Source organism: Phyllostomus discolor, chromosome 3 (assembly GCF_004126475.2).
Source record: "Phyllostomus discolor isolate MPI-MPIP mPhyDis1 chromosome 3, mPhyDis1.pri.v3, whole genome shotgun sequence".
Lineage (NCBI taxonomy): Eukaryota > Metazoa > Chordata > Mammalia > Chiroptera > Phyllostomidae > Phyllostomus > Phyllostomus discolor.
Window position 1 is genome coordinate 177100141 of NC_040905.2, and position 22006 is coordinate 177122146.

The 22006-nt window shown below is 42.1% G+C and overlaps 1 protein-coding gene across 1 annotated transcript; it reads left to right on the forward strand.

The window, feature by feature from the left end:
- Window positions 1–1187: 1187 nt before the first annotated feature.
- LOC114512789 (spermatogenesis-associated protein 31D1-like) lies at window positions 1188–21486 on the forward strand. The gene is given in 8 exon segments (XM_036020121.1): window positions 1188–1265; window positions 2111–3152; window positions 4133–4212; window positions 4888–5037; window positions 15774–15800; window positions 17271–17383; window positions 17669–17983; window positions 17985–21486. Coding segments are annotated over 8 exon segments (5307 nt in total).
- The last annotated feature ends 520 nt before the right edge of the window (window positions 21487–22006 follow it).

Below are 22006 nucleotides of genomic sequence, written 5' to 3' on the forward strand. Positions count from 1 at the left end.
GGACCCGTAATTATGGGGTTATACATGTAACAAACAGAACATATAATTAAGGTAAATATATATGATATAAGGTGGGTTAGAAAATGGCATGGCAGGGTAGAGCAGAGGAACCTAGAATGCCAAGATAGGTGGAGGGACCTTTTGCACTGGTTGATGCAGGAGGGACCATAGACACATTCTCTTGAAAGTGTGCCCTCCCCCACCCTCAGAAACCCTTTGTGACTCCTCAATGTTCAGTGATGCCAGGCCTGGCAATAAAGTCAGGAGTCTGCCCTCTCAGAGCTCAGTTGCCTCAGGCAGCTTTGCCATTCAGAAAATGACATTCAGCCAGTTTCTGAATAGCCTCTCAGAGCTTTATCTGAGCTTCTCAGAATCTTTAGATTATAACCACACCCTAATTTACATCTCTGTGCTGTGGTTTCTCCTCCTCTTCTTTTATTTCCTGGTGAACATATCAACCTTCTGGGAAAGTGAACCCACACAAAAGGTAAAAAACCCTGGGAGAGCCCCCAAAGAGATTCTTTATTGTTGTTTCTATTTCTAGCCCCGCATTTATACATGGGTTTAGCTGGGTCAGAGAGACACCTAAGATGGTATGCGTGAGGATCACTCTTCTAAGGGGAGACACCAGGCAGGGCTAGGGGTTCAGGGAGGACTCAGGTTACTATCTGAGGCTCACGCACCATCTGGGTGTGCTGGAACATTTCTGAATAAAACCCCAAACAGTGATTTCTTGGTTCTGGGTTGAGTTATTTTGAGCTTGGGATCTCTGTAGAAGATCCGAGTTCTCTAACACTTAGCCAGGAGTCATATTCCCATGTCAAGCCTCACTAGATGGCCTTCCCTTGTACTGGGCTGATCAGGAGAGCCGTGCTGAGCTTCTGAGAGCCTCTGAGCAGAGGCTGGAGCCTGAGCTCTGTTCCAGGTTACAGGGTCCTACCTGAGGGAGCATATGTGTGACTGTTGGCCTCAGATTCTATGCCTTCTTTGAACAGAGGACTTCTGTCTGAGAGTATCAAGTGTGAATCTCATAGACACAATCTTTCTTTCAGTTTTTCAAAGAAGACACTTCAAACATGTTATATCTTTAAAAATTGATATAAATAAGGAACACAAAGTTCCATTAATTAGTCATTTAATATTTGGATAATTAATGTCTGAGTTTCCTAGGGAGAGAAATCACAGAAATGAGTCTCAACCCATCTTCTTTTGTTCTCGGTGCCAGATCAGAGCCAAGTGGAGAAGGAGAGGTGGCATTCGGAGAGGTAAGGTACTGCCTATTCCACCTGAGCTCCCCAAGGGTGACCCTTTCTCTCCTTTCCGTGAGGTACCAGGCCCATGACCTCTGTCAGTTACTAGACACAGTTCCTCTCAGGAAACAGAGCCCTCAGGGGAGAGGCTCATTCATGGGAAGACAGTCGGAACCTGAGTCTCTCCTCAGATTCCCTGCTCTGCCATCTCTGGGTATGAAGTAGTGATGGACCTGGGCAATGGGTGTTGCCCAATAGATGTCAAGACTCAGGACTTGTATCTTCTGACTTTGAGAAAGTTCTTTGACTTCAGGATGATCAGATTCCTCTTTGGTGTAACTAGTGACCTCTCTGCTTCACAGAGTGGTTTTCAGCATCAAATGAGACAATGTTAGTAAAAAGAGTTTATTAATGAAGCAACACACACAAGGGAACTGTTTTAACATCATTGACCATTTGACTTCGTTTACTGAGTCATGGGGCTTTCAGAGTCTAATATGCCAATGGCCTCCCATAAAGGGACTCCTCTGTAATACCTGTGCTTCTACTTTCGTCCCATATAACCTACTTTCCTGGTTTCCCAGGTCGGAGATACTATAAGAGGGAACAAGAGGAGAAAAAGGTGCTGATTTCCTTCCTTAAAAGGTAACTTGTCTTTTCCCATTTTTTCTGATACACTTTAGCGTGTTCTATGCAATTTCAGGGATTCAGTGCAGCCTTCCATAGCCATGGGAGTGGGTTTCCATAGGAATGGGGATGTGAATGAAGTCCTTGGGTGAGTGGTATTGAGTGCATTGTGAAGTCATGGATGTGGGGTAATGTGAAGGGGCAGCAGGCTTCAGGTGGCCCCACCCCCATAGGCAAGTAGGTCCTCCTTTCCTTGTTCTGGTCCTGGCTGCAGCTTTGTACCTCCTGTCTCCTGCAGCCCCCTTGGCCAGCATCATGATTCCACCCGCTTCCGTCAGCTGTTATGTCCAGACCCTTCTTGTGAGGTGTGCAATAATGCAACCACTGAGATGGATCAGCTGCTGTTCTCACTGGCCCAGGAGGATGCTGCTCTCTCTGTGCCCCCACTGGCTTCCATAGCTCCTGTGACTGAGCCTTCATTCACTGAGTTTCCTGCCTTCTCAGCAGTCCCTCCAGGAGACCTAATACCACCTCCTCTGCCAGAGCCTTTCCCACCACGCCCCTCCATTGTCTCCCCTAACCCAGTGACTCCATTAGGTGATTTTCCATCACCGTCACCACCGGTTCAATCTCTGCCACCAGCGCCTTTTCCTTCCTTGGTGTCTGAAATGTCAGTGAAACATTCCACACCTCACACCCTTGACTTTCCCTCTCTGCCACCACATGATAGTCAGACTGTGGAAACCCCTCTGACCCTGAATACCATCTTTCTTGACTCCTCCATTACCCAACACATCAGCCCCACACCAGACTTGGTCCAGACAGTGAATCCCACAGGATCAGTTAGTTATAACCAGGTACCACCAACCTTGCCTGTTTCACCACGACCAGACTGCAGTTCAACTGTGATTCAACCTAAGTCAGTTTACATCTCCTCAAAGCCTGCTCTGGAGAACTCATCTCCAGATGGTACTGGTGCATTGTCCACTCAGGTCCTGCAAGGTACTGAGCATCCAAGACTGTCAACTTCAAACTTTTCCTGTCAGAAAGCTCATGCAAAAGACCCATTGCCTTCTACCTTTTCCTCAGATAAGGATGTAGAGTATGACTCTGAGAAAGACCCATGCAGTTCCATGATGAGTCTGTTAGGGCAGAGTCTAAGTCAGAGGAAACTAGAAAATGCTCTGAAAGTACATTTGAGCAAGAAATTTGAGGAAATCAGTGAGAATCGTGTCCCTGCAACTGTGCAGAGTTCATGGCACACTATCAAGCAGTGTTTGTGAAATCCCAAACCAAAATAAAACAAATTTGCCACCATCAGTGGGTGGGGACTGCTGCCTGACTACATCCCAGGAGCTTTCCTACCCTGAGTCCAGTGCACAGCGGATGCTGGAAGCCCATATTACTAAATTCCTGTGAAGTTGTTGTGGGGTCTTTCTGCCAAGGTCCTTGCATCCATAGAGATCTTTAAATTGAAAGATACTTCCTCCCATTTTATGTTTGGTTCCAACTCATGCTTCTCAAACAACGTGATTGCTGAGGTGGACCCAAAACTGGGGGCTTCATGCCCACGAGAGGAAGCCCTAAATCTCTTCAAAAAGACTAAGTGGTAACAGCAATTTCAGCAGATGTCCTGAATTATTCTCTGCCCGCCACCTCATTTTGGAGCAGCGAAGGACAGGGGACCCTGAGATAATCACCCTCTGATATCCACCACTGGCTTGCAGAGGAGATTCAGTGAATTGGGGATACCACACAGACTCTCCTGCTTGTGACAAATAGCATCATTTGCAACACAAGTTAGAGACATTCTCTAGTAGCCAACATTCACCCCCACAGCTGCCCACAAAGCAATTGCAGCCAAATATGAGCCAAAGGATAAGAGCATGGATTCCAGTGACAGAGCAGGAATACAACAGAGCAAAATTACAACCAGAACCTGCTTCCATGGCAAACATGACCAGGGGTAAGGAGCTTTATGCTCTAATCCAAAACTAGTGACTTCTTTACAACCAGCAAGCTGGGAGCCTCTCAAAAAATAAATGTGATTGAGGGTAAAGAAGTAACTACTGTGACCACTGAACAACCCCCACCCCTCTCAACAAAAATATCAGTTCTCCAAAATTCTAAATCATCAGAACTTAAGAAGCAATTATGGCTGACTTGAAGTCTAAATAGGAGAGCAGGGACCATAGCTAGGCCCAAGGCCAACACACTGACATGTCCCCATAATTCAGACTGCTTGATTTCCAAAGCTTCCCTGACTCAAGCTCATGGTGCCTCCAGTGTGGACATGGGAGCTTCCCAGATGCATGTCGATCTGGAGGACCGAAGAGTCAGTATGGAGCAGTGGCAGGAGCCTTGGCTCCCTAAGCATGTCTTAAGTTTGTGGGCAAGGAAGGACAGGGGACCCTGAGACAATCACCCTCTTGTATGCACCACAAGCTTGTGGAGGAGGTTCAGAGATTAGGGATGCCAGAAAGACACTCCTGCCTGTCACAAACAGCATCACTGGCAGAGTAAGTCAGAGACATTCTCCAATAGCCAACATTTAACCCCCAAAGCTGCCCACAAGGCAAGCCTGGCCAGACATGTGCCAAAGGATCAAAGTAATAATTACAGGTCTAAAGTAGAAATAAGTCAGAGCAAAGAGATGGAGAAGAAATCAGAACCTGTTTCCAAACCCAGTGTGTCCAGGGAGACAGTCATGGCTGAGGAGATCAATGCTGTTTAATCCAAATCTAATGATGTTTTGACAACTGTCAGGTTGAGAATCTCCCAAAGAATGTGAATGATAGTAAAGGATCAACTAACTGTGACCATTGCAATGCCCCCCAGCAAAGATTATCAGTTCTCCAAAATCCTAAACCATCAACTGTTAAAAGAAGAGCTTAACTGCTGAGTCAAAGTCTAAATAGGCGAACAGGAAGCATAGCCAGGCCCAAGGTCAACCCACTGATGTGTCACATGGCTCAGCCTGACTTCTGAAGCCTCCCTGACACATGCTCAGGGTGCCTCCAGTGTGGACACAGGAGCTTCCCAGGTGCTGTATGTCCATCTGGAGGACGGAGTCAGTATGGAGCAGCGGCAGGAGCCTTGGGTCCCTGAGCAGGTATTAAGCTTGTGCCAGGGTAAGAAGTTCCCAACAGCTGCAAAGAAGGTGAGCCCCACAGGCTCTAAATCAGAAGAGCTTGGTGGAGGGGATGCAGGGTTGGGAACATGCCAACCTAGAAGGAAGAGACTTTCTACTCGGGATGTGGCATTAGAGGAGACATGTGGGAGCAAGTGTCCTCAGACCTTATCTCTGAAGGGACAGTCTCATTTTGAAAGCCTTTTCTGAAATGAAATGAAATGAACCACTTTTTTTCAATGGCTATATCCTGGGATGAAATGCAGGAAGCAAGAAGACTACCAGGAAAAGGGCAGCCCCAGTTAAGAGTAGAGCTGCCTTTACTGGTACTCCAAACACTCAGAAACTCATGATAGACGTTAGGAAGTTTCTAGGGGAGAAACTGGGCCATCAGCAGGCAATAAATACCATCTGTCCTCAAGAGCTGCTTCCCTCCGCAGTGAAGTTTGGGAAAGCTCAGCAGAAGGCAGCAGTGTTGGCCTGGCCAGAGTCTGTCCAGGGGCATCCTTTCAACTCCAGGGCTCCCTCCTGTGAAGTGACAAATATGAAGACCTGCCATGAATAACCTGTCTTTAGAGACAGGGACAGACAACCTCAGAAATTTGTGGCATTGAAGGACCACTGTGTCAGAAGCACCCCCAATCTGTGTGCTGCAGTGGGATTGTGTCCCATCCAAGCCCCACCTGCAGGCCTCAAGCTGCCAGGGGTCTCCTGTCGCACTCACCACTGCTGAAGATCCTGTGTTCAGAGATCCATCTCTACCATTAGACAAAATAATGCTGCAGAATTTCCAGGGGAAAAAGTTTTCCACCCCCAAATAATTCCTTTCTTGTGGAGATACTGATTTTCCTCAATAAATGTTTCACTAGTAACAGTGATGTCTTTTCTGTGTACCATGTTGGGTATATGGGATTTGGGTTTCTCAGGGCTTGTGCTTAGCAGGGAAAGGAGGTAGTTCAGCTTTTGCTGATTGCTTCCTTTGGCTTTCAAGGGACCAATCACCCTGGAGATTTTATTGACAAATATCATGTTCCCATGTCCCCCCTTTCCTTAAAAACCCTTTTCCTCCTCAGTGAACTTAGAGGAGATGAACTCTGTCACCTACCTTGTAGCTTAGCCCTAATAAACATGTATAGCAGTCCACACCTCCCCTCTCAGAGAATAGTTACTATCCTCTTTAATAGTAGAGAAGACAGGCCTTCTATATCTGAAGAATACCAAGGAAGGCATATTTTTTAGGAAATATAAGTGAAGAAGAAACGGTACCTTAATTGTTGTTTAGAAGTCTGATCATAGGCTCTCACAGGTGGGTGAATCCTCAATGGAAGGGTTTGGAGGGATATTGCTGCAGGGAATCCTGAACTAGTTGGGGTAGGTTCTAGGAACAGCATACCTGCTGCTCAAAAAATATGTTCATGGGTCATGATAATAGGTTGGGAATGCATACTTTAACCTTGACACTGATGTATCCCTACTGGAAATTCACCTTGGGGAAGTGGTTCCATTCTCTGGGTATTTTTTCACATTGATTGATGACTTCTTTTTTTTTTTTCCTGAGCAAAACCACTCAGCTATCAGTGAGAGAAATGTTAACCAGTCAGCCACCTACCTCCCATGGTAAAATAAAACTGAAAGGGAGGAAAAGATGCATTAGACTAAGCAAGAAAGTAAAAACAAATGAAGAGGGGAATGACCTTACTAGTCGAACAAAGGTTTATGCCTCATCATCCCCACACTGTGACCTTTCCTGCTCCCAGATTCCTCAATCTGATCTAAGCCCCACCTGCCTAAGGCTGGTCAGAGCTCTGCAAAGCATACTGATGTCTAACATCAAAAAGTCATGAGGCTGCTTCTTGAGGACTGAAGCAATATTTGCAGGGATGTCATCAGGCATGGCATCCCTGTCTTTGGGGAAGGTGATCTTGGTGCCTTCCATCCATGCAGATGGAAATATACAAGGTCTTTCCTTTAGTGTGTATAGGTCATTTATCAGGATGAAGATGTCACCTTTGGTATTTATAGCTTTTGTGGAGCTATAGATGATCTCTCCCAGGACACCTACAGCTCATGAACCAGAGGTGAGTTCTAGACTATGCACCAGGATTAAAGATGTTTGGGGTCTCACCATGGACTTCCAGGGAATGCTCTTTTTGGCCAAACTGGTACTCATACCCACTCTTGCCATAAAGATTTGGAGAGAAGGCAGCTCCACTTGTACAGACTGGGAGACAAAAATGGGCCAACTGTCCAAGAGAGCACTTGAGGTAGTTTTCCAGTAAGCTTTATGAATCTTGAATGTCAAGAAAAAACAACAAAAAAACAAAACAAAACAAAACAACAGATGTTCACCACAATCCTCACTCACCGCCACACATGTATCTTTCTTTTGCCCAGAGTTATGCCATTGACCCTGTGAGGTTGGAAGCTTGGGGTAACAAAAAAAAAATGCAGATTTTGTGAAAGCTCTGGGAAGGATGAAAAAAGGTGAAATGGAGCTGAAGGTAGAGGTGAGCAAGCAATGGAAGGCTGTAACAACAACATGGATCGAACAGCCAATAACAGCCTCCCAGTTCCTGTATCATCTCATCTTGGGGTCCTTTACTTCCACTCCAATGCAGTTACCAGTGCAGTTACTGCCCCACTGTAGAGCTTATTGCCAGGAATACCTTTGCCATCTGGAGTAATAGTCCGACCTTCCACCCTTTGGCCTCATCCTTTATCTTTCCAGCATATATGCCTCTTTATAATTTTTCTACTTCAGGTCATTCATTTTTCCCTCTTACTCTGTCAATTCATTATGCTCTTGTTTCCCTTTCTTATCATGTACACTTGATGGTCTATCAGGTAGCTAACTTTTTAAAAGTTCCATTACTAATGGATCCCTTCTAGTCCCTCTTTGGTACTTCCTATTTGGCAAAATTTCAACTCTGTATTTTTCCAGAAGTATCTTCCTATAAGTAACTGATCTGGATTTTATTTTATTGGATGAAATATCCCAATTGATTCTACTGGAGCTCCAGAACTACCTGGAAATCATTAATTCATTCCACAAAACATCCCGTTCTTAACATGTGAACAAACAAACGGAGCTTAGGTTTCTGTTTCCTTCACCCATTCTCTCCCCAAAGCTACCTCTTCAAGGCTATGCTGTGCAGTGCTCTGTTTCCAATCTTACTTTCCTAAAACTGAGTCTGTCTTCACTTGTTCAAATGATGTGCTGGACCACTGTTCACAGAGGAGCTAGAAGCCCTCTGTGATGAGATGGGAACTCAACAACAAACCACATAAAAAAATACTTTCACATCTTCCTTTCCATTTTCTGTTCTGCTACATGGAAAGAGGTTTCCTCCCCAACCACAAAAACAGAACAAAACAAAAACTTCCTGAAATCTCCATATTGAGAGATAGCTAAATTCTAGTCTTAATGGACTGATACACCCTGGCCAGGTATCCTTTTGCCCCTCCCAGTTCCTTATGAGTTACATAACATCTTTTATTTTTTAAAGCTTTTTTACAAAGAAATGTTTAAACATGCACAAGAACAGATAGAACAATATATTTTCCATGCATCTCTTCCAACTTTCACAATTGTAATTTGGCATATACAATGCATCCTATTTTTACAATACAATAAGGTGAAAAGGTTAATTACAAATGCCCATATATAAAAAATATTCAGATAGAGAAATCTACATGGACATAGTAGATTAATGGTTTCTTAGGGCTGGGGGAAAGGGTGGAGAGGGATAATAACTAAAGATTATAAGGTTTCTTTTTGAAGTTATGAAAATATTTTAAAATTTACTGCAGTGTACCTATCTGAATATACTAAAAATGGGTGAATTGTATGGTATGTGAACTATAATTTCAATAGAGCTGTTAAAATAAGTAAAAGGTTTAAAATGAATGTATCTTGAGAATGACAAGAAGGGGAAAGGATAGTACAAAATATGTCAACTCATTTCTAGAAGATGGAAGTCCACGCGAGAGAGTTAAGAAAGTAGCAGAGCAAAGGAAGTGCTGGCAAACTCATTCACTCCACGAACACCCAGAAGACAAATGACCTGGTGGCACCAGATAAGAAAGAAATAGGGCCCTGGCCAGTGTAGCTGAATTGGTTGGATGGGTTGAATTGTTGCCCTGTAGCTGAAAGGTCTCCAGTCCCATTGCCGGTTGCAGAAGGCAGATGATGGGTGTGCAGGAGGCAGCCGATGGGTGAGCAGTGTTCTCTCACATCCATGTTTCTCTCTCTCCCTTTTCTCCTCTGTCTTGAATGAGAATAAAATAAACCTTTAAAAAAAGAAAAAAAAAAACAAAGAAATTAGGGGTTCCATGCAGTAAACATCTTGAAAATTTTTTATGGTTTATGTTGTATATTATTTTTTAAATCACTTTTGTGGGAGGGCATGGGGTGCTCTTCAGTATTTTGTTAAAATGTTAGCATGCTTCAAATGTGCAGAGGATTCTAGGTTTTTTGCCTGGGACAGGACCTGAGACAACTGTTGTGAAGTTGGCATTGCATACTTCTGGGGTCTGGGTATGGTTGTGGTGGTTGGCTTTGGGAATCAAAGGCAGAAATCTCAAACTTCAGGTAAAATTCAAGACAACAGTCCATGGTCCACTTAAAAAATGTATTTAGCCCTGGCTGGTGTAGCTTAGTGGATTGAGCACAGGCTTGCGAACCAAAGTGTCACACATTTGATTCCCAGCCAGGGTACATTCCTGGGTTGCAGGCCATGACCCCTAGCAACCGCACATTGATGTTTCTCTCTCTCTATCTCCCTCCCTTCCCCCTTCAAACATAAATAAAATCTTTAAAAAATGTATTTATTTGTAGATAAACTTGTGGAAAAGTTACATGGATGGTACAACCATAAACCCTTTGTCTAGATTTACCTACAAACATTTTGACCTACTTACTATCCTCTCTGTTTCTGCCTCCTCCCTCCCTCACATTTCTCTGTATATGAACACACTCACATATACATTAGTGACAACTATGCATACATACCTGAATGTTTTGGAATATGTCTCATGCATCATGTATTTTCTTCTTGAATATTTCACTGTGTATTTTTTAAGAAAAAGCAGAGTTTCTTACATATAGTAGTTATTCCCTTTGGTAAATCTAACATTTGGCATAAAACTTTTAACTAATTTCCATTCTTATTCTATTTTTGTCAATTTATTGAGTAAAGTCCTTTGTGTATGTTTTTTCGTTTTTTTACAAAAACATTCAAGATTCTGTCTAGAATCATGTACTGCTTTTAGTTGTCATGTGCCTTTTTTAAAAAAGATTTTATTTATTTATTTTTAGGGGGGGGGAGAGAGAGAGAGAGTGAAACATCAATGTGCGGTTGCTGGGGGTCATGGCCTGCAACCTAGGCATGTGCCCTGACTGGGAATCGAACCTGCAATACCTGGTTCACAGCCCACACTCAATCCACTGAGCTATGCCAGCCAGGGCATCATGTGCCTTTATTCTCCTTTAATCTGGAGAAGTTTCTCAGCCTTTTTAGGACAAGGCCTTTTTGAAGAGTATATTCTATGTGCTATTTTATAATGCCTTCTCACATGGAAATTTCTTGGTGGGGTTTAATTAGGGGTGTCCAACCTGTGACCCACAGACTGCATGTAGCCCAGGATGGCTGTGCATGCAGCCCAACAGAAAATCATAAATTTACTTAAAACATTATGATAATTTTTTGTGATTATGTGTCATAATATATTTGATGTGTGGCCCAAGACAACTCTTCTTCTTCCAGTGTAGCCCAGAGACACCCAAAGGTTGGACACCTCTAAAGGATGTTTTTGTAGTTGTGAGTCCTAAGAACCATAGATACAGGACCAGACTTGGTATTTAAAAAATAGCAAAGATGCAAAGATGTGTGGAGGGGTTTTTATGAATGGAGACACTTCATCAGTCAAGGAAGGATATGGGAAAGGGGTGAAGCTCGAAATGTACCCTGCTTTTCTGGGGGAGACAATGGTGAAGACATGGATGCGGGAGAAGATACACAAAGAATGGAACTGCCATTACTGGCAAAACTTCCCCACATGGGAGGAAAAGAATTGGGTGTCTGGGGCCAAGACTCAGAAAGGGGATGCAGGCAAGCAAAGTAAAGAGTTGACACAGTAGGCTTCATTTCAGTAATTTATGTCTAAATAAGCTGAAGGAGTTATAATTATTAAATGGCATAGAAAGATAAACACCATCAAGAAAAAATACATTATTGTTTTAAAAGGTATAGAGATACCAATAGGAATTTTGGTACACAGTGAGAAAGTAAATTGGGAAAAAAGAATCATAAACTTTTCATGGAAGAAGTAACCATAGGTGTGATTCAAGAAACACAAAAATGTATTTCTTTTTTTTTTTAAACTTTAATCAGTCTTTTTTAAAAGATTTTATTTATTTATTTTTAGGGAGGGAAGAGAGAGAGAGAGAGAGAGAGAGAGGCATCAATGTGCAGTTGCTGGGGGTTATGGCCTGCAACCCAGGAATATACCCTGGCTGGGAATCGAACCTGGGACACTTTGGTTCCCAGCCTGTGCTCAATCCACTGAGCTACGCCAGCCAGGGCTCAAAAATGTATTTCTAATGAGTTGCGCTCATTAAGTGATGCCAAGGAGAAGCCCACTCCTTAAATGAAGGCTTGTTTGGTCCTACAGGTAGTGGGCCAATACAACTGCTCTGTAAAATGAAGAAATTAAAGTTTTGCAGGGAATGAAGGGATTTGGCAGATAGAAGAAAAAAAAAGGGAAGAGCAGAGAGAGAATGTATGGCTGGAAGGGGCTGAATAGCTTAAAGGAGATATTGGGATAAAAAGGATTAGTAAAGATTTTAAAGTTATGTGCCATGGGTCCCTGGGTTTGCCATATCTTGTCTCTTTTTCATGGTTTTTGTTTGTTGGTACAGGCTACTCTGGTCTCTCATGCTTTTTGGTGAATGTGGATTCTTTAGGGTGATATGGGAGTTGCCACTGAATACATTTCTGGTTTTATACAGGTAAAAACACATTATACATAAGGACAGAATAGATCTTGGAGGTATAAATTCCTGGACACAGCAGACTTTCCAAGGTCGTGTCAGGTCCAAAGGGAGATCACCAGACAATAAAAAAGGTCTCGAGTACTATCTCAGAACAAATAGAAAATTTCACTAAGGTAAATATATAGTATGGTGAATGGGTGGAGTTGTAAGTTAAGTTGGAGGGATTGAAAGGGCCCTGTAGGGATGAACAGGTCTACTGGGCTGGATAATGGTGGGATGGGTTGTGAGTTCATCTTCCCTTAGTTGTCCCCTCCCCCATTTTCAAGAACCTTTGGTGTCTGTGCTCAAGTTCTGTGATGTAAGCCTGGAATTTGAGTCTAGAATGTGGTCTCAATGTCCAGCTGCCTGAGGCATCAAATCACTTTCAATGGTGCAAACCTCTGTCTGAGGAGCCTTACTGCGTCATGGCTGAACTTCAGCTCCACTTCTTAGTTATTCCCATCCTTGCCTTCCTGTGTGCGATAGGTCTGCTCTTTCTGTCACTGTGCTACCTAAAAATCAATCTGTGTTTCCCAGTATTTCGGAAACAGAGAGACATCAATCAGGTAAATATTAAACCTTTCCAAATATAATGTGTAAAGTTACCAGTTTTTCTCTACATACTGCTTCAGCTACATCTCACAAGCTTTATTGTACTTTTTATTTTCACTTAGTTTAAAGTTCTTTTTCTTTTGAGCCTTCTTTCTTGACCCATTAGTTTGTAGTATGTTGTTTAATCTCTAGACATTTTGGGATTTTTCCCAGCTATCTATCTATAATTGATTTCTAGTTTTAATTCCATTACAGTCTAAAAACATACTTTGTATGACTTTTTTATTTGTTATAGTGTGTTTTATGGCACTGAATATGTACAGTATATCTTGGTGAATGTTTCATGTGTGCTTGAGCAGAATGTGAATTCTGTTTTTGGATGAAGTTTTTGTAAATATCAATTAGGTAAGATGATTGACGGCACTGTTCAGGTCAGCAGTATTCTTACTGATTTGTTGCCTGCTGAATCTGTTCCTTTCTAGTAGAGGGGTGTTGAAGTCTCCAATAACAGGAGATTCATCGGCTGTTCTACTTGAGTTCTATGAATGTTTTCTTCATCTATTTTGACACTTTGTTGTTAAATGTTAAGGATTGTTGTGGCAGCTTGAGAAATTGACCCCTTGTTGTTATGTAATGCCTCTCTTTATTCCTGATAATTTTCCTTGATTCAAAGTCTGATTTTCTTGAAAATAATATAGTTACTCCTGTTTTTTTTTTGGTTAGTGTTAGCATGGTACATTTTTCTCTTTCCCTTTACTTTTAATCTATGTGTCTCTTTGTATTTACAGTGGATGTTTTGTAGACAAAATATAATGTTATTTTTTCTTTTTAATCTATGGACAGTCTCTAACTTTTAATTGGTGAATTTAGAACATTCAGATTTACTGATTTCTTTCATATATTTGCATTAATATCTACCATACCTGTAACTGTTTACTTTTCATCAAATCTTTTTTCTTTCCCTCTTTTGCTACCTTTTCTTGTCTTAAACAAACATTTTAAGATTCTATTTTCTGCCTTAGTGTATCAATTTTTCTTCTTTAACAAATATTTTAATAGTTGCCCTAGAGTTTTTAATATACATGTACAAAAAAGCTAAGTCCACTTTTATACAATACTACATCACTTCACAGGTAATGCAAGCACCTTACAACAGCCCTCAGTTCCTCCCTCCTTTCTCTGCAACATTGCTGTCATTCACATCACTTATTCATGAACTATAATGCTCCAATACATTGTTTTTATTACTTTTAGGTGAATTGAGAATAATACAAATAAAAGTTTTATTTTATCCTCATTTATTCCTTCTCTTTCTTTCCTATATAGATCCAAGTTATCATTTGCCTTGTCCCTGAAGATCTTTTAACATTTACTGCAGGTCCAATCTGCTGTGGCTGAATTTTCTCAGTTTTGTCTATCAGCAGTAGTTTTCTTTTTCCTCCTTCACTTTGAAAGTATAATTTAACCAGAACTAAAATTCTAGGTTGGTACTTTTTCTCCTTTCAACACTAAATATTTTACTTCACTCTCTTCTTTCTTGTGTGGTTAATGAGAAGCCCATAATTCTTTTTTTTAATTCTTTTTTTTAAGATTTTTATTTATTTATTTTTAGAGAGGGAATGGAGGGAGAAAGAGAGAGAAACATCAATGTGCGGTTGCTGGGGGTCATGGCCTGCAACCCAGGCATGTACTCTGACTGGGAATCAAACCTGCGACACTTTGGTTCACAGCCCGCACTCAATCCACTGAGCTATGCCAGCCAGGAAAGAAGTCCATAATTCTTATATTCATGCTTATTTTTCTCATTCTTTCAAAATTCTGTCTTCAAGTTTTCTAGAGTTTAAATATGAAATGTGCAGGTATAGACTTCATTTTAAGTATTTATCCTGCTTGATGTCCTCTGAGCCTCCATAGTCCATGGTTAGTTAATCTGTCATTAGTTTTGGAAAATTCTTGACCATTTTTACTGCAAATACTTTTTCCGTCTCTTTTTTTTCACCTTCTGATATTCCAGTTACCTGTATATTATACATTTTGAAACTCAGAGTTTCTGGTTATTCTGGGTTTTAACATTTTTTAAAATTACTTTTCTTTTAATTTTAGTTTACACATTTTTTTGATTAATATGTATTTGAGCTCACTTATTCTTTTCTTGCACATATGCAATCTAAAGATGAGCCAATGAAACATATTTTTTGTTTCTGTTATAACATTTTTGGATTTGAATATTACCTTTTGATTATTAGAGCTTCCCTCTCTCTGCTTATATTCCTCACCTTTTTGTGCATTGTCTATTTTTTCCATTAGGACCCTTAACATATCAATAATAGTTCCACATATGATAATTACCAAATCTGTGTCACAACTAAATGGGCATCTGATACTTGCTTTGTTTGTTCAAAGTGCTTTTTCTTGATTTAGCATGACTTGTAATTTTTTGATGGAAGCCAGATATGATGTTTTGGGTTACAGGAACTGGAGTAAATAGACCATTAGCATGAAGTGTTATGTTTTCTGTATAGGTGTTGACAGTATTTAATATTTACTGTAGCTGTATATGTGAGGGGCTTCCATTTACTTTAGTTTTTTTATTTTGTCTCCTGTGGTATCTTTAGGTTTCCCAAATCTCCTTAAGTAGAGCCTATGCTTTGCAGCACTTTCAGCTATGATCCCCTGTAACTCTCCTGGAGCTCTGTTTATGTGGTTGTAAGGTCTTGTGGGAGTACATATGATTAAATCTCAGTCCTTTACTGTGTTTCTATACCTGGGTTGTGATGTCCACAAGTGTTGTTAACCTCCCCCCGCACCTTCGACTTTTTACTCTTTAGATGAGACGGAGTTTATGGGAGGCCCAGTTTGAATAATTTTCCTTCTCCTATGTAAGATAAGGTTCTGATGGTCTCCTTCCCAACTTAGGAGGCTTCTGTGGTGTATAACACTCAGGGAGTATTTCAAAATGGTTCAGAATGGTTATCTTTCACCTCACCCCATGGCTTGGCCAAAAACATGAGAGTTTTTTTATGGCTTTTCACTGTGAGAACCTAAAGGAATTCTTGGAGGCAAAATTCATAAATAGTTCGGCCCCCTCTAAGATAGCGACTCTATGAGTTCCTCACTCTCATGCTAGCCCACATGCATCCTTCAGCAATTTGTCCATATGTCTTTTATGTGTTCTTACCAGTTTATGGCTCAAAGGCTTCTGCTCCAGGTAAGTTGATCTTGACTACAATTCTCTGTATTTACCTTCTGTGAAAATTTCAAGCAGTGGTTTGCCCTTCAATTCTCTGGTGGCTCCAAGAAAAGTCATTGCTTTTCCATTTTTCAGATTTTTGCTTCTATAAACTGGAGAAGTGACTCCTAAGCTCTTTAAATATGGGAGCTGGACCCAGAAGTTTCCCCTGCAAAAAATAATCTTTATTTTCCCATTTCTCTTTCCACACTTATAAATTAGTTTGTTTGGGCCAGAGGGCCACCTAAAATGGAAAGTCTGAGAAGAGAATAGAGAACATCACTCTTCTAGGGGAAAAGACTAAGTGTGTTTAATGGTTTATGGAAGATTAAGATTTCACAGATTATCTGGGTGTGGTGACATGTTTCCAGATAAAATACCAAATACAATATATCTGTAGCTCTAAATTGTGTTTAGGTAGTTTAGGATCTCTGCACTTCATCAAGAGTCACGTTACCATGTCAGGTGTCACTGGACCAAGCTTTCCCTTGTGCTGGGCTAATCAGGAGAACAGTGCTGAGCCTCTGAGCGCCCCTGAGCAGACAGAGGGTCGAGTCTGAGCTCTGTCCCAGGTTACAGCGCCTTAGCTGAGGGAGCATACATGAGACTGCTGACCTCAGAATATATGTGCTCCTTAAGCAGAGGATTTCTGACTGAAAATACCATGTATAAACCTCACAGACACAATCTTCCTCTGAGTTTTTCAAAGAAGACAAAATTGACAATATTTTATCCCCCTTAAAAAACAATAAAAGATAAAAATGCAAGTTCTGTTAATGAAAATAGTCATATTATTCTTGGATCATAGATGTTTCAGTATCCTATGGAGCAGAGTGAAAGAAATGAATCTTAGCCTCTCATTCTTTTCTTTCTGTTTCCAGTATGAGGGCAAAGACAAGAGGCAAAAAAAATGTGGGGCACTGAAAGGTAAGGTTCTACCTATTTTGCCTGAACTTTCCACAGGTGACCATTTCTCTGCTTTCCATGAAGTCCCAAGTCCATGGTCTCTGAGCATGTTAGTCACTAGATATAGTCCCTCTCAAAAAACAGCCTTACCAAACAGAGGCTCATGAGAAGGCACTCAAAACCTGAGACACTTCTCAGATTCCCTGCTCTGTAATCCTTGGACAAGAAGTAGTGATGGACCTGGGCAATGGGTGTTGCCCTTAATGTGAGATGTTGAGAGTCAGAACTGCTGTCTACTGACCTTAAAAAGGACTCTGACTTTCTGGAACTCAGATTTCTCTTTGAGATAGCTATTGACCAATGTTCCCCAAAAGGTTGTTTTGAATTTCATATGTGATGATACATGTGAAAACCCTTTGTGAATGATACAGCAATGTACATCTGAGCTTTGTTACTATCACTGAACATATGGCCTTGTATTCTAATTTTTGGGGCTCTCAAATCCAATCTTCCAAATGTACCTCTAAAGAACATTCTAAATAGCCTCCTATAAGATGTCTTTGCTTCTACCTTCATTACTCCCCTGGTTTCTCAGGTTGGAAATCTTGCCAGAGCGAAGAAGAGGAGGCAAGGAAGGTTCTTTCTCTTCTGCAAAGGTGACTAAGCTTTACCACCCTGTTTCTGTAATCCCCCTTTTTCAAGCAGAGTCTATGAATTTGTGAGGTTTCAGTGAAGTATGGGATTGACATGGAAGGGAAAATCCTCAGAGTCAGCATGAGAAAGCCTTGGGGAGAGAAATAAAAGTTATAGTGTGAGATCAAGGAAGTAGGAAAATTGAAAGGATTATATGCAGTTGGAGGCCCTACCTTTGCCAGACCTGCCAAGGTCCCTTATGTCTTTTCTAGTTCTCGCTGCAGCTTTGTACCTCCTGTCTCCTTCAGCCCCCTAGGCCAGCATCATGATACCATCCGCTTCCGTCAGCTGTTATGTCCAGACCCCTCCTGTGAGGTGTGTAATAATGCAACTGCTGAAGTCAATCGGCTGCTGTTCCCAGAGGCCCTGGAAGATGCTACTAGTTTGACTTCCACAGCTTCTGGTACTAAGTCATTATCCTCTCTGTCTCCTACCTTCTCAGTAGTCCCACCAAGAGACCCAATCCCCATCCCTCTGACTGAGCCTTTCCCACCACAACTCCATATTTTCTCCCCTAATCCAATGACCCCCTTAGCTGACTTTGTTTCACCTTCAGCACTGGGTTACTCTGCCACCAGAACCTTTTTCTACCTTGGAATCCAAATTTCTAGTAGGCCATTTCCCACCCCAACCCTTTGCCTATATCTCTCTCTCACCCCATGACACTCAGAGAACAGGTTCTATTATCTACCAAGAATCCACTTTGTTTCTGAATACCATCTTCTCAAGTGATCCCACACTTACTCAAGTTATCAACTCCTTACCAGGTTTGTCAGAAACAATGAAGCCTACTGATTCATTTGGTTGTCAACATGTCCCACCGGTGCTGTCTGTTTCAATACCACCAGACTGCCCTTCCACTGTGACTCAATCAAAATCAATTGTCACTTCATTGAAGCCTGTTGCAGAGGACTCATCTCCAGGAAGTCCTGGTCCATTGTCCAGTCATGTCCCAATATTCAGAGACTCTGACCTTTCAAACCTATTAATATCAAACATTTCTTGTTGGCAGACTTTTGCCAAGAACATGTTTCTCCCCACATTATCACACTCTCATTTTCAGCAAGAGCATGTTTTCCTCCATCTACCAGAGACCTGTCTCTGGGGAGACTCTGTTTCAAAGCACACGGAGGCCAGTAGCCATTCTTTCCTAGGCCTTAACATCCAGGCACTCCTGGAGGGTAAAGTAAAAAAGAGAAAGATTTTAGAGAAGAAAAAAAGTGAGGCGGGACCATTTTCAACACAAATGTGGTCAGAATACCAACGGATGTCTTCAGGGAATTCATCTCAACCACCTGATACACAGGATGCCACAGTCCCCCAGACTGGCTGGAACATTGAAGACAAACCAGAGCAGCTGTGTAATAGCCAGCAGCTCTTGTATGTCAAGACTTTGGAGAAAAACTTGCAGCAGAAATATAGCCAGCTCTTCTGGGGTCCTCCCTCTTTGCACAGTGAGTCCCTGGTGGCTGCTCTTCTGGTTTCTAGAAGTAGTTCCCCACTAGAGACCCGTTTTGTTCTATTCAATGGAATCTGTAATGCATCTACAGTCAAAATGCAGCAACAAGAATCTCCACTACTTCCTCATTTCCATCTCCTTCCTCTACTCAATGTAGACTCTCAACATTTGCCTCAAAATAAGCCCCAGCCACAATCTTTCACTCAGGTGCAGCATCAACCCCACTTTCAAACCCAACTCCCAATCCAATCACCTTCTCCGTTCCAGATTAGAGACTGTGTAGAGCCTATCCATAGACCCCAGAATGAATCAGGCTCTAATATCTTGAGTGAAAATCAACACCTGGAATGCCACACATTGCAGAAGCAACAGGAAAGTTTGCAGGATTCAGCCCCTGTTCTCCAAAAATCACAAGAGGCCACTTGTCCTCAAGCTCCCAACCTTCCATTGGTCAGCCAGTCATCCCATGCCTATGCACCAGCCTCTATCCTCCCTGGCCATTTCTGTATCACCAATGAGCCTCAGGAGAAACTGCAGCTCTATGCTCCAAGGAGGTTAATTCCACCCTGGTGCCCTCATGCCGGTAGGAATGTAGAGCCTTTAGCACTGATGGCACCTCAGTATAAGTTAACAGAAACCTCTCAACAGAAAGGCAGTCATGCTCACTTACAATTCTCTGACCTTCAGGGGCAGTGTAGTAAGTCTCTAGGCAAGGGTGAACTGAGTTTCCCAGGAAGTTTCTGTGAGGGGGATCCACACAAATGTCAGCTAAGAGAGGAAGTGAAGCGAAATCTTGGGTATATCCTAGAGAAGAGCCCAGAAGACAGCCCACAAATGGTCTCAGAATGCTACCTAGTGAAGGGTCTCAGGGCTGCCTCAGGGATAAAAAATAACTGCGTATGTCACTCAACAAGTCACTTGGGGAATGAATTAATAAATGTCTTGAGGAAGGACATAGACCAGAATCAAACGAAAATCATTCTTAGGTTACATTTGAGCAAGAAGTCTTGGCAGATCACTGAGGGTAGGATCCCTATATGTGTGTGTCGTTCATGGCTGGCTGAGGACAACACATTGCTTTCTTCTGGGAGTTACCAGACCAATTTGGAAAATATGCATTCAAAAACCACAATGATTGGTAGAGTCTACTGCCAGATTACCACTCTGGAGCTTCCTTTTCTTGATTCCAGCACGCAACAGGCACTCGAAACCCATATTATAAGATTTCGTGTGAGTCAGAGGTGGGGCCTCCCACTGAAGGTTGTCAAATCTATTAAATTATATAAACTGAGAGAAGCCAAAACATGGCCTCTTCCCCAATTCCCTTTCTCAGGCACCCATATTTCTGCGGTAGTTGCCAAAGCTGAGGTTTCCAAGCCTCTTGAGGGAACTTCCAAAACTTTTCAGGGAGACAATCTGAGAACAATAAATTCAGTTTCCATCCTGGATTGTCCTCTGGATTCCTCATATGTACACAGTGAAAGACAGAGAGTCCAGAACATATCACACACTGATATGGAACATAAGCTTACAGAGAATGTCCAGACAATTTTACATGGCAGGCAGACTTTTCAGCTTCTTACACACAGCACCATAGACAAAGGGAGTCAGAGTAAGACTTTACTGTACAATAGATGCAGCCCAGAGATGCCCAGAAAGCAAGCTGGAGCTGGACATGAGCCAAGGTATGAGAATGTGGATTCCAATGATAGAGCAGAAATGATTCAGAGCCAAAAGACAGTGGAGAAAAATTTAGAACATTCTTGCAACTCTAGCATGTTTAGGGAGATATTCAACGCCCAGGAGCTGCATGCTCTTAAATCACCATCTTGTGACATCTTGACAGCCCAGGAGTTTGGAGGCCCCCAAATGATAAATGCCAATATGAGTAAAGAAGAATCTACCCTGACCACTGAATGTCCCTTATCAAAAATATCAGACCCCCAAGATTCTAAAATATTAAACCCGAAAAAACAGGTCCTTGGTGAGTTTACTTCAGATCGCTTGCTTTGCACGTCCTCACTGAATCCATCCCAGGGCATCTCCAGTGGGGACATGGGAGCTTCCCAGGGTCCTCATGTCCACTTTGAGGACAGTGGGATCAGCCCAGAGCTGAGGCAGGAGTCCCAGGTCTCCAAGCATGTTTTATGGGGGTGTCAGGATAACCACTTTCCACTAACTGAAAAGGAACTGAGAACCATGGGCTCTAAAGCAAAAGAATGGGGAAGTGAGGATTCAAGTGTAAGGACACCTAAAGCTGGAAAGAAGAGCCACCCTATTAAGAACAGAGAATTAGAGGGCAGTTTCACATCTCTGTCACAGGATGAACAGTTTCCTCCTGATAGTTATTTCAGAAAAAAGATGAGGCAATTTTGTCAGTGGATCAATCCCAAGAGAAAAATCAAAGGGCTGGAAACTCCCCAGCAAATTGCCAAGTTCATGTCAACCTTTGCACAGAAACATGACTCAGCTGAAAGTGAAGATATCTTTTTGAGTTGTGAGCTTCCTGAAGCTCGTGAGCTCGTGACAACCATTGGGAAGATCCTAGAAAAGAAATTCGCAGGTAGTCATGAACTTGAGGCCTTGAAGTTAAGTCAACAGAAGTAGGAACTGCAGGCCTAGGAAGAGCCCGACAAAGGACATCCCTCCAATTACAGGTCTCTCTCTGACACACATCACAAAGATTATGCAAGTACTGAGTGCTGCAATCAAGAAGCTGTCACTGCTGACCAGAGTTTTCTTAGAAATGCTATAAAGAACAGAGTCAGGATCAGACATCCCCAGAAAGTTGTAGCCTACAAGGACCAGCTCTTTTGCCTTCTTTGGAAGAGCATCAACACCCTTCCCCACACTCTAGGTAGTCTGTGCTCCATCCAAGACCCATCAGCATATGTCAACTTATGCCCAGTCCCTCCAGTCCCCCTCACACCTTACAAAGACACTGTGTTCAGAGATTTGACTCTTCTTTTCAAACAGAAAACAGTTCTTTAGCACTACAAAGGAGAAAAAAATTTCCCTGAAGAAATTATCAGGTCCTTGTTGAGAAAGCTTCACCATTTTCATCGGAATATATCCTCTGAAGAGAACAATCTTTCTTTAGAATAACCAAGGATAGTGATCCTGCTCA